Source organism: Manacus candei, unplaced genomic scaffold (assembly GCF_025592945.1).
Source record: "Manacus candei isolate 608988 ecotype Guabito, Panama unplaced genomic scaffold, ASM2559294v1 h1tg000011l, whole genome shotgun sequence".
Taxonomy (NCBI): Eukaryota; Metazoa; Chordata; class Aves; order Passeriformes; family Pipridae; genus Manacus; species Manacus candei.
The window spans coordinates 14396496-14409812 of record NW_026138059.1 but is presented as its reverse complement, the minus strand read 5'-3'; the positions used below and the strand labels follow the sequence as shown (position 1 = coordinate 14409812).

Here is a 13317-nt window from a genome sequence, read left to right as displayed (position 1 = left end):
CTGGCCCAGGTGAGAAATCCTGTACCCTTTCCCTCCCTGTTAATCTCACAGGGATCTGAGCAACACACCTGACAAGGCATAAGAATTTTGCTCGTCTTTTGTGCGTGACCTGTGACCTTTTATGTTTGAAAAGTATACCTACTCCCCTTCTATGCTGTCCAAGTTTTCTTGGATAACCAGGTACTTTCTGCATTCTTTCTCTCTTCAAGGTAAAGCTAAAAATACATTTTCTGAACTTAAAGTGTAGCCTTCCAAAATTTGGGCTTAATTGACATTTTATGTCTCAAATAAATGATTGCTGATAATTATTTTGCATCTAGATTACTAGTTTTATTTATTTTTTTTTAATTTTTACTTGCTTATATGAAAACAGAAGAAAAACTTAGAGGACTTTTCAAATTCCATTTTCCTATTTCTGTAATGTTTTAATTCAACAGCTGTTTGTTCAATCATTTCAAATTATATAGAAAAAAGTATATCTTGTTTCCCATTTTAAGAATTCTATATTATCTGTGGTTGAAGAGCAAAAATAGCCTTCTAATGGTAAAGGAACTGCAATAGCTAAAAAATCAAATCCTGCTGTGCTTTCCACAATTATTTGGGTTTTCTTTTCTTAGAAGAGACAAAGTAAAATAATTTCTTGAAATAACATTGACATAATAGCTATACTCAAATATTAAGCTTATACAGAGAAATATAGAAATTCCTATTATTTTATTTGATATTTAAACATTCTTTCCATTTAGATATTTCTCATTTTTTTTTTAATTGGAAAAGAGTATTCTCCTTTTCTCTTTTAATAGAAAACTTTAATATATAAACAAATGCAATTTTTTTTTCTTTCAACACCAATGTAAACATGGAGCAATTGCAACAATGTCAAGTAAAACAGCTGTTGGGGGAGGCTAAAACATAAAGTGATTAAGCACTTCATAAAACTATAGCTGCCATGATAGATAGTACATTGCATGACATTAGCTCAAAGCAAAACCTAGAAAAAATATTTACATAAGTTATTCAAATAACATCTAGTCTGTGAATAATTGGCTTTGTAGAAACATTTGAATACATAAGACTTTTTTCTATGTCAAATGGTTTTTAGGGAAAAGCAATTCCTCCCTCCCATATTACCCTTTCTTTTGAAAAATCTGAACTGAAATGCAAGAGTAGTACCACAGGGCAATTCTGACAGATTAGCCTTTTTCTAACCCATAGACCACATTCATCTAGTAGACTAAGTCTCCAGTGATGCACCATCCTTTAAAAGAAAAATTGCAATACATAGTAGGAAGCCCCAGGCCAGGGAGATTATCCCATAATTGGAAAATGTATGAGTGAGCGCTTTATCTATCAGTCCAAAGACATATCACCTCTATAATTTCCAGAGATAAATATTTTATTTCAATTGTTGAAAAAGTCAACATTTTCTTGGCATATAGATTTGTTAATTGATTGTATGTTTTTAATTTTAGTATCAAATGGCAGTTGAGAGAGAAATCAAGAAAACAAGAAAGATAACCAATGTTTTCTAAAGATCTTCAGAGATATTCTGGAACAACACTTGCAGATATTATGGACTAAAATGAGCTACAAAAGTTAAAATGTGCTGTCCTTCAGGGGTGCTGACACTTCTTATTCCTATTGGCCTGAGCAGGAATTTTGAGCCTATAGCACCATTGAGCATCACATAAGTTTTATTTAGATAGTTACTTTTTAGGCACTCAAGTCTGAAGAAAAAAAGAAAGGCTTTTAGTGTAAATTTATGAAAACATCTGTGACTTTCAGCACTTTGGGTTCACACTTCAGAAGCATGTCTGTGCTTGGAAAAGTAACGTGGACTCTTGCAAAATCAATCTGAAGTGAAAGTTCCATAATGAACATAGAATTTATAGAAATCATTTATAGAAAGAGGATATAAATAAATGATGTTTGAGACTTTTTTCAAATATTTAGATTTCTTTATATGATACATTTTAGAACGTTCCACAGCATCTAAAATATATAAAAATAAATATCTACAGTATTTACAAAGTATGATACAATACAATCTTTAAAAAGACTTGTAAAGACATGTTCTTTAGCTCATACTGAGGTAAGTAGGTTTCTGTAAGACTGAGAAAAAATAGAATAGGCAGTTATTTTGAAGGAATCCCTTTGTCCAGTTATTGTAGTCTGTATCACATGTAAAAGCATGTGCCACTCTCTGTTGTTTGTAGTGTATTGAGCCAAAGTCATCCTTGCTGTAACTCCATCGAGGTAAGTTTCGTTATGCTAGGGATGAATTTATCCCACTCTACATTCTCTGTGTTGAGAGTGTCTTCTGCAGAAACTGTCATGGCTTCATCTATGTTTGAAGTCATGTTCATTCCTGGTATGTGGAGATGCAGTTCCATTGATTTTGATGGGTTGAGCACAGCTGGGATATCTGTAGAAAAAATAAAGATTCTAAGATCATTTTACTGTTTGTATTAGGTAGCTGACTGACTCATCCTCTGATTGTCACTCTCTGGACACAATGCAGGTGATGGTCTATTAACAGAATGGTCTTCCAGAAATTGTTCAAAATTGCATTTGCAAATTTTAAGTGAAAGCTTCTTGACTGAAGACTAAGGGCATTTCTAATACATAAACCTGGATTATTTTTTTTTTTTTACTTTTAAACATTTTAATGTTCTACTACTACTTATTTAATATGTACTGTTTGATAAGTTGCCCTGTGGTTCCTTATCCAGCTGCCACTGTGACCAGCAGAGCACTACGGCTTCCTGTGTACAAGTCAGTCATGGAATCATTGATAGTTTGGGTTGGAAAAGACCTTTAAAGACCACCTAGTCTAACTCCCCTGCCATGAGCACAGGACAGGCAGAGAAGATAGTTATAATAAATAAGAGACAAAGGATAAAACATAATCTACAGGTACACTTTCATCTGGGTTTCCTGGTTGTAACTTTGCTTGTGCCATACATATAGGCAATACTATTGAATTCAGGGAAAAAATAAACATTCCTTCTGTAGTAAGTGAAAAGTGGCTTCCCAGCTGTTCCCGAACACATGCAATAACCTACCCAACAGAAAAAAGAACATAAAATGTTGGAAAAGAAATCAATGTGAATTTCTTATTTGATCAGCCTAACTCACACCAGAATGCATGCTAAGCAGATAATTTGAAAGTAAAGGACATGCAGGTATTTCAACCTGTACACACAATTTTGGTTAAAATCTTTGTCATGAAATATACCACAACTTCAGATAATTAGCTCAGAATAGAATATAGCTGTTTATAAACAAATTCCAATGACAGGGAAGATGATTTTCATACTTTCAGGTAATTGTTCTTTATTTAATTAGGAGTCTAAAGGAAGTAGGGATCCAAAGGAAATATTTATATAGAATATGATTACTTTATCCCCTCCTCAACTGGACCACAGCTTTTGAAATTAATGTGATGAAATTTTGTTTCATCAATATATAACCGAAGTTGTAGTATATTCTATAAAACATTTCTTATAATTTACTTTTCTTATAGTCAGTCCTTAATTGTAAACCCCTTTTTCTCTCTGTGTGCTCATATCCAAATATTGTTGTATGGACAATTAGATTTTACTTCCACAGGATCAAAAGACATAGGGACAAGTACAGTAAGAGCAGGTAATAGGTGCAGTACCATTTGATGGGATTGTATTTATGTTGGTCAATACAACGTGTTCTGCAAGTTTTGAAACATTATCAAAATTGCTGATCTGGGTGGTCAAGGACTTCCGACTCTCTGTACTGGCATGACCTCTGGTGAACCGTTCGTCATGGTGGCTGCCAAAGATGCAACAGGAAAATGCTGCTTTAAATTCTTCTCTGAATTTCCCTGTCAATCATAAGAAGGACTCATGAAAAAAACTGTACTATAAACCACATTTCATCCAACTTCATAGATTAGAAAAAAAAAGGAGCTATCTAAAGCAAAATTAGCGCAAATCACCCAGACGCTTTTCTCATGGAGAAGTAGGAAATCACAATTTCATCATCTTGAAGAAAGACAGAAGAAAGATAACCTTTCTAAGAAGATATGTGAGGTGTGGTGTGAAGACTGAATTATTCTTGGCTAGACAGAATGGACAAACTAGAATGATTAATGGAGTCATGACATAGGTAGTCTGTTGGTTAATTAAATATATAACAAAAAATTAATTGAGCAATCATAGGCTTAAATGATTGAATCATTACTTGACATGTGAAATGAGAGGGCATGGCTAATTTGTGTTTCACCGTTAATATATTTGAAAAGAAGATTCAAAGTGTTCGACAGCCCATTAGTCTGCTTTTGGGGCTCAGAGGAAATTGTTCAGATCATCCTCTCACTACACACCACAAAAAAACTACAGTGGGCAAATGTGTAGTGAGAATCAACATAGTTTTGCCTCCCTCTATTTAGCTGCAATACAGCTTTAGGTCCTTTGCAGCTTTAGCTGCAGTACAGTTTAGGCCCTGATTTTACTCTCCATAGCCAAATGATACAAATATGAACCAAGACAAAACTGTACTAGTAAGTAAACAGCATCCTGGCTGGTTCTTTGGCCTTGAACCTAGTTGGCACAGTCTGGTCATGCAAGTACTATTAAAGACTCACAGCCTCCAAACCCCAATACCTACACACAACATGCTGGCTGGGGACAGCCCCCGGGTTGTGCTACCTCCCAGACAGTATCCAGGGAGTGTTTAGCGGAGCAGTAATTGTTTCAGATCAAAGTTACGCCAGGAACTTCTCTACCAAATTAATGTCGTGGACAGTCATATTCCAGCACTTGGACTCAGGCCCTGGCACTGTCCAGGTTAGTTATAGGTAGATAGCCTGAAGGTAATGGGATACTTCAGGCAACTTTTTCCAGGAAGAGGTCTAGCTCCCACCGGAGGGCCTGAGCTGATGTTACACAGTCATTAATCTTATTTGCTATGGCTCATTACATTCAAACTATACGTTAAACTTGAATTCTAGGTAACGTAACTTACCACTGAGGAAGTTATAAATAATAGGATTGGCTGCACTGTTTGCATATACAAGCCAGTGTGAGAATGTGAACCAGGCATACACAGTTTCTCTGTCGTCAGCATGATTAAACATCCCCAAAACCCTACAGAAAGAGAAAAGCAAACCTGAAAGATTGCAAAACTAGAAATCATACAGAAATATTTTACAACTTCTAGCCTAATTTTGTCTCTGATGACCTATTCGTGATATCACAGAAAAGCTGATTCAACAGTATTCTATCTCTTGAGAGAATAAACTCCTCTCCCCAACCCTCAGCCTCCTGTCTTGGTGGTTTAGCACAGCAGAGACCATCAGGACTTTACTTTGCTATGGTGCAGATACACAACTTTTCTGCCGAGTAACCAAAGTCATCTGGTGTCAGATAAGCCAAGAAAAGATGGGAAAAGTTGCTTTTGATCTAGTCATGTCACTGAAGTTCCTGGCTCTAGGCCTACTCTCCAATAAATAGGGACTGAAAGGGCATGTAACTGGCCCCAACCCTGAGGCTACAGTAGCAGCTTCTGTCTCCAGAGAAATCAGTATTTTCCAGATTCCTCACACCTCCCTTTTGCCATTTCAGTGAAAATCTAACTCTGGTCCTACTCTGCTGTTGTTTATTGAGGCAGGCTGTGTAGTTCCTCTATTTCAGGTCGTAGGTTCCTGAACAGCGTTCTGGAAATACTTCTTTCTCTTCACATTTCCTACCAAGACTTGAGAGTGAAAAGTACTTAAATTAGGCTACAGGAAAAGGCCAGAATTGAGTGGGATGTATTTAAGCATTGAAAATATTCCTTAAATTCTAAAATGTTCCAATAATATTACAATAAAAAAAGCACAAATAACAGGCTGGTTATTTTTTTAGGATATTCAAGTCTTCTGCTATATGCAGTTATTTATTGGTATTCCAGAGGGCTCACGAGATATAATTTTACCAAAGCCTGCCTATCAGGCACTGTACGAAAAACAAGAGTGTACACCATTATATACCAAATGAACATGAGAAAAAAGGACAAAAAAGGAAAATACAGCTTCATAAGGCTATATTGAATTAGAAATAATATAAAAAAATTTTACAACTTCTAACCTAATTTTATCTCTGATGATCTATTTGCACTATCACAGAAAAACAATTTCAGGCTAACTGAAAGGGCTGGCCTAAGGTCTAAAAATTGTGCATGAGGGCCTTACATTTGAACCCAGAATTTCACAGTCCTTGGAGCCAAGCCACAACGCTACACTCTGCTGCTAACCTTCAGCTGCTGCTTTAGGTAACTGCACTTCCGTGGATGTATTTACAGCAACCAAGCTGTAATCCCATGTAAATAACAAGGTTTAATGAGGAGATAGGCTAGATCATTTTCATGAGGAAGAGCTTGCTAATAAGGGTTCCACAATCCAGCCTTTAGTTTAAGTACTATGGATAGGTTACATATATTTTCTTGCAATTGTGTACTTATTTTCCATTTCTTTATTGAGCAGTAAGTAAGCTTATCCTTTAAAAGTATTTGCCAGAATAAAAGGAATCTCATAATAGAGGATTGTTTTTAGATAGAAAGCTGCACCAAGTGTTTACATTTTGGGATAAACTTTACCTTTTCAAGACATTGAGGATGCTAATTGGTAGATAACAAAGCGCAAAAACCAGGAGGACAACCATTAGCATACGTGCTGTTTTCCTTCTTGCATGAATCTGTTTTATTTCAGCTGCCACAGCACTAATCTTTGACTTTGTTGATTGTCCCAGCCCTCGGGGCTGTGCTGAGGGCTGCAGAGGCTTCCATTTTTTCTGAACAACAGAAGAAGTTCCTGGGATCTAAGAAAGGAAAAAAAAAAGGAACATTTTGAAAAACATTTGTAAAATTGATATGTAGATATAACAAGAAAAATAGACATGTTCACATACACAAGGTAAGCTCATAGGGATAAATAGGAGTTTTTAATTAAATTAATTGATGTAGCTGCAGGAAACAAACTTAATTTCAGACACACTAGAACTGCATAAAAATTGTGATTTATACAAATATAAACTGATGTACTAAAATTTTCTTTCCTTCCCACATACCTTGCCTTGCTTGTGTCTTCAGACCATCACATTTACCAACCCCATTGCTGCAATTATGTTGCTATAAAGTTCTACATTAAGTGTTTTGTTGCATAGCAGAATAGTTTATCCCATTAATATGCTGCTAGAATATACTAAACAGCTGTTCAGCATTGGTAAACAAGGATTTAAAGCCTGCACACCTATAAGTGCCATAAAACTTCCACACATACAACCTGGATGACAATGAAGTAGCCAAAGAAATCACAGCTGAAGTGTGGATCTCCCTGCAAACTTCTTCAAAACTGAATATACAGTATATATGCATATACAGTAATGAACAGAGGGAAATCACGGAAAAATGCCAAGACATAGAAAGAATTAAGTTAGTCAAAGCCATTTTGAAATGGGTAGATGTAGCACCATTCTATTAAAAAAAAAAATCTTGGTTTTTGTTTTCTGTACCCCCACATAAGACAAGCCAAATAAAACAATATTACTTCAGTTCTTCAAAATTACTTCCTGCCTGCAGCCAACTGAAAAAGACTAGAGATAGCAAGGACTTTCTCAGAGAATTCTATTACCATTACATTTATAATGTGTTCAATGCTATACAGTGTGAAAACCTTTTGGCTAGAAATAATAATAATAGTTATATAATATAATATATAATAAGTAGATAATAGTTTTATTTATGCATAGTGCAATTTTGTGTGGGGTGACTAGTGACATTACATGTTTAATAATGTTTCATGTTTAAAAGTATCCGCAAAATTCACACTGTAATATTTTTTAAAAAATGGGCTTATCCACACAAACTGACCAGAAAAGAATGAAATTTATGATATTTATTTCAGGAAAAAAAAGTAAACTAAAAAGTATGCACATTCGAAGTTGTTGTAGAAAGCTATTATGTTGGGGTTTTGGTGGTTTTGGTTTGGGGGTATTTTTGGTTGGTTGTAGTTTTTTTTGTTGATTTTTGGGGTTTTTTTGTGTGTGAATATCGTCCTTGCACAGACAAGCCCTTAATTTAGCATTTATGTGCACCATCAAACCTGATTTACAGCTATTGGAACTTTTTGGTAAAATTAGCTTTTAATTAGCAAGAAATCAATGCAGCAGATTGGGAGATAGGTTATAATTTTTTTTTTTTTTTTAACTGAGGTATCTATGGACTTAAAGACTCCAACAGAGCCCCTTGCACTTCTGCTGTGGGTTCCACTCATTCAGCTGAAATCAGCAGTTTTCAGCTTCACAACTGCATGTCTGTCCTAATGCAAGGGATTTACCCTACTTAGCTGTGGGGTGTAGTACTGCAGTGTGTCTTTGCCATGCTCTGCTGAGATAAAACGCTGTCTAAGATTCTGATTCTGACTTTTCAGGGATACTTTGATATCCCGTTCTTCTAACTTTGAATCAGAAGCTTTTTTTGTCCCTTTTCAATCATACTGAGTAACTATATTCTATCAAGAACTGGAGGTGAAAGCAAAGAAATGCAGCCAAATCTCTCCCTTCTGATTATGTCAAAGATTCACTTGAAGAAATCAGTGATCAGCTTTCATTGTAGATAGATACAATTTAGAAGAAGATAAATATTATCTTGGCTCCAAATTGTGTCTATTTCTACAGAAAAGTTAGACATGACCCTGTACTTGGTTTGTACCTGTATGAGCAGGTAGAAGGGTCTTTTCTGTTATTTAAGCAGTCTTTATTAGCAAGAGATGATCAAAGTTAAGACTGTATACAATGTGCAGTCTCCCTGTACTATATATTAAATTGCTAACTTTTCAGGAGTTTGTATTGAGAACCTTTCTGAAAGAACCCATGCTTCCTCAGTCTTTACCTGGCATACACCTTGGCTTTGCTGCTGTTACACCAATAGACAATAATACAGCAAGAATATTATCAGAACAAAGCCCCACCCCCAAAAAACTATATACCCACAGATGCATAGCAGTACCATTTAAGGAGCATTACACTTCAGAAGTGGGTGTGCATGTGTGTATATGGAAAGATTTACAAATATGTATTTATGTAAACATAACATGCATGTATTACAAGATAGAATGAGAAGAAATTGACTTGAGTTGTGTCAGGGGAGGCTTAGATTGGATATTATCCAATTTGTGAAAAATGTCTTCACGGAAAGGGTTGTCAAGCGTTGGAACAGGCTGCCCAGGGAAGGGGTGAAGTCACCGTCTCTGGAGGTATTTAAAAGACATGTAGATGTGGCACTTAGGGATGTGGTTTAGTGATAGACTTGGCAGTTTAGGTTTATGGTTGGACTCAATGATCTTGAGGGTATTTTCCAAGGTAAATATTTCTATGATTAGGTATGTACAAGTATACACATGGGAGCATAATGTATATATTTCCCTTTTTTTTGTAATGAATCAGTTATAGAGATAATTGTGGAGAATTTGTGTAATTTTAATGTTTTACTAAAAGCCTATTAGCTGTATCCAAACAGGTACTAAATGACAGCTATTTTCTTGTGCACTTTTTCTCTATCTCCTCAAATAATTATCAAGGGGTTTATAATGAAAGGAAATCTCTCAAATATAATATCATCTTGCAAAGATTGGAAGGGTGTATTTCAACTACAAAAATGGAAATGAGTAGAGTTCCTAGTCATTAATACAAGTAGGCTTTAGTGTCAATGCATTTGGACATCAGTAAATTGAAGCAGACTTGGAACTTAAAGCAAATTGTGTATCAACACTGTCATTGTAAGTCCATTCAGTTTTATTTATTTGTTCCGAAGTTACTTTTAACCTACTTAAAATCCACAAGAGAATATAGCCTTCTAAGTCACTACTTCCTTGCTAACAATTAAAATAAATTAGTCAAAATCCCCAGTAGTTGTTGCATAATTGTTCTTGTCTTTGCAAAGGTGAATCATTAATTCAATGATTGTAAAGCTTATGTTCAAAGATCTGCTTGAAATACACAATCAGAAATTTTAAGAGCTATTATGTAAAGTATTGGTAACAATAATTAGTAAATATCTTAACTTTTTTCATCTGAAAATTTTCACGCATGACACACTACATTTTAAAAAAGAATCTTTAGAAAAAGTTTAAGACATAGAAAACATCTACCGTTTGTTGTGGTTTTTCTATCACATACATCTGTAAGGCTTATAGTACCTTGCAATAGGATCATTACATTTAACTGAAGTTCTGCTAAACAGCATGATTTCTTAATTGAAACTATTATCAAAGAATACGTTTAGAACACTACATTCATTTGTACTACATGACTGATTACAGCACACCTGCTGCACTTAGAAAAATGCCTGATGCCTGCAGCCAAGTCACAGTTAATAATAGATGTGCCGTGGCTTTAATTTCACTTAGTGCAGCCTCTTATACATAGTCCTATCATCTATGCCAGGCAAAGAGACATCTGTAATTTGGCACCATTGATAGCACTAAGTCTATAGCAGTATTTATCTTTTTGCCACTGAAAAATAAAGGATCATCCTAGCCTTGACAGCATGCAAGATGCACAGGGAGAAGAAACATTGTGAAGAAGAAATAGACCAGCTAACACAACTGGGGGGGAATGGGGCAACCCAACAAAAGAGATTGGTTTTCAGTCATTCAACTTCTGCTCTGAATCTGAACCAGCATTTTCAAGCTACATGCAGGTTAAGAACAAGTGCTTTGCATTAGTTTACTTAGTTAAAAGCTTGAGAGAGGAGGTAGATTGTAAAGAAAGTATAGAAGAGAAGGTTAAGAAGGAATACGGTGATAAAGTCATTGAGTGATAGAGGACAGATTCAGCAAGGCAGAGCATATTAGAGCTATGTCAAACTGAACTTAATTACAAAACCACACAGGGAAATCCTTTGTTCTGGTGAAAGGTCCCCTCAAATTGTAAAGGTTAAATTTTACCTTCAAGCTATCTTATTATTTAATCTCATTAATGTAAGAAATTAAAAACAAAAATAATAATTTAAAGAGCACAATAAACAGCAATTATAGTTTAACCTAATCTGATTAGAAGTGAGAATAATTGCTCTTATGATGTATAGATGATAGCAAAATGCCTTGAAGTGGATTTGGTATTCCCTGTTCTTTATTTATTTGCAAGACATATATTCTGTCAGTATAACATTTGATTTTTACTTTTATTGTATGTTTATTTAGAAATCTAAAGTCTACTTGTGATTTCTCTGATGGATCAATTTCAACTGCATGAAAAATGTTACTTATGTGGTAGATATTATGGCCTGCCCAGGACAGCCTTAGATTTGGATGGTATCAGACATACTGGTGAGAGAGAAAAGATTCTCAAGCACAAGTCCTATAAGAAGAAGCTGAGGGAGCTGAGGTTGTTTTGGCTTTTTGATTAGTATTCCCGTTTTCTTTCCTGTATTTTTAATTTGAAGTTTTAAAAAACCAGATCATAGAATCATAGAATCAGCTGGGTTGGAAGGGACCTCCAAGAACATCAAGTCCAGCCCTTGATCCACTACTGCCGAGGTTGCTAGACCATGGCACTAAGTCTTATCCAGTCTTATCTTAAAAACCTCCAGGAATGGAGAATCCATTACTTCCCTGGGCAGCCCAATGCCTGATTACCCTTTCTGTAAAGAATTTCTTCCTCATATCTAACCTAAACCTCCCCTGGCACAGCTTAAGACCATGCCCTCTTGTCTTGCTGATAGTTACCTGGGAGAAGAGACCAACCCCCACCTGGCTACAACCTCCTTTCAGGGAGTTGTAGAGAGTGATGAGGTCTCCCCTGAGCCTCCTCTTCTCCAGGCTAAACAACCCCAGCTTCCTCAGCCTCTCCTCACAGGACTTGTGCTCGAGTGCCTTCACCAGCCTCGTTGCTCTTCTCTGGACCTGCTCCAGCACCTCAATATCCTTCCTGAACTGAGGGGCCCAGAACTGGACACAGTACTCCAGGTGTGGCCTCACCAGCGCTGAGTACAGGGGAAGAATCACTGCCCTGGACCTGCTGCCACACTGTTCCTGATACAGGTCAGGATGCCATTGGCCTTCTTGGCCACCTGGGCACACTGCTGGCTCATGTTCAGCTTCCTGTCAATCCAAACTCCCAGGTCCCTAATGTTTGCATTAGAAATCATATCAATTATTTGTCAGCAATTCATATCAAATGTTACTGATAACAGCCATCTTCACATCAGGCAATTCCAATCTCCCAGTTCAGATTGGCCCTGCTATCAAACTGATTAGGAAAAATAAAATAAAAATAACAAAATGAGAAGGTCAGTCTTAACTTTTGGCTGTTCCAGGAGATTTAAGCAGTATAAATAAGGTCACCTAAGGTATTTCAGTAAGCATTTCAGAGCTCTTTCTTCTGTCTGTAATCAATCTTTCTTTTGCCTTTTGCTGTCTCTCCTTCTAAGCCCTTCACAGATATGAGTAAGAAGGCTTTACATTCAGCCTGACTGCCTTCCCTTTTCAGTGCCCCTCAATGCCTATCCAAGGTGGCTGTAAACCAGCCCTAAGTGGAAACATGGAGTTTATACAAAAAAAGGTTGTACACGGGAATCTGCATAGTCGCGACAGCAAGCAAAGAGAGCCAGTGCTGAGTGACTTACCTGGCGACACCACAGCTTTCGAAATATCTGCAAATAGGCCAACACCATAAGACACAATGGTGCCATGTATGTCACCAGAAAAAAGCACGTGTGATACATTTTGGGGTAAACCTCAGCTGGAAAGAGAATTCAAATAGGAAAGGTGCATTTAAATATACATACATTTCAAAATCCCCTTAAGACAAATTATTTATATACATATGCATGTATTTTTCAGCATAATAGGATATAATGGAAGATGTATCCAATAATATTATGGTCAAGATCACTTTTTTAATCACTTCTAGATACATTCTATAAGAATCACGCTTTTATCTCAAGGATCTCCTGTATCACATTATTGATTTCTTACCACGTTATTACTTTAGGTATGAAGTTTTCAAAAGTTTTGCTTTTTATTAAAACAGTGAAAGATAAAAAAATTGGTTATCTAAAAATAGCTAACTAAATATCCAACCTGCTTCACCGTTGACATATTTAACAGGTTGTATAATTGTCTACAGTTTCAATTCTGCAAAGGCTACTATATATCCCTGAATAAACTGCACAGTCTCTCACCTGTAAGACTGAATACAGACTACAGCACACACGAGAGTGATGGGAGAAGAGTTAAATCTCTTTTTGGTGGCAGAATGTATATGATTAAGACTCAGTGATTAATTATCATGATTACATTTA

At 36.1% G+C, this 13317-nt stretch overlaps 1 protein-coding gene across 1 annotated transcript in view; it reads right to left on the bottom strand.

Moving 5' to 3' along the window:
• Positions 1-1462: 1462 nt before the first annotated feature.
• HCRTR2 (hypocretin receptor 2) overlaps positions 1463-13317 on the bottom strand; it is a 34429-nt gene continuing 22574 nt past the window's right edge. Inside the window, exons 5-9 of the mRNA XM_051777869.1 lie at positions 12640-12755; positions 6613-6833; positions 5002-5123; positions 3665-3859; positions 1463-2425 (exon numbers count right to left, since the gene is read on the bottom strand). Coding sequence (XP_051633829.1) covers positions 2232-2425; positions 3665-3859; positions 5002-5123; positions 6613-6833; positions 12640-12755 — 848 coding nt within the window. The 3' untranslated portion in view covers positions 1463-2231. The remainder of the gene's footprint in view (positions 2426-3664; positions 3860-5001; positions 5124-6612; positions 6834-12639; positions 12756-13317) is intronic.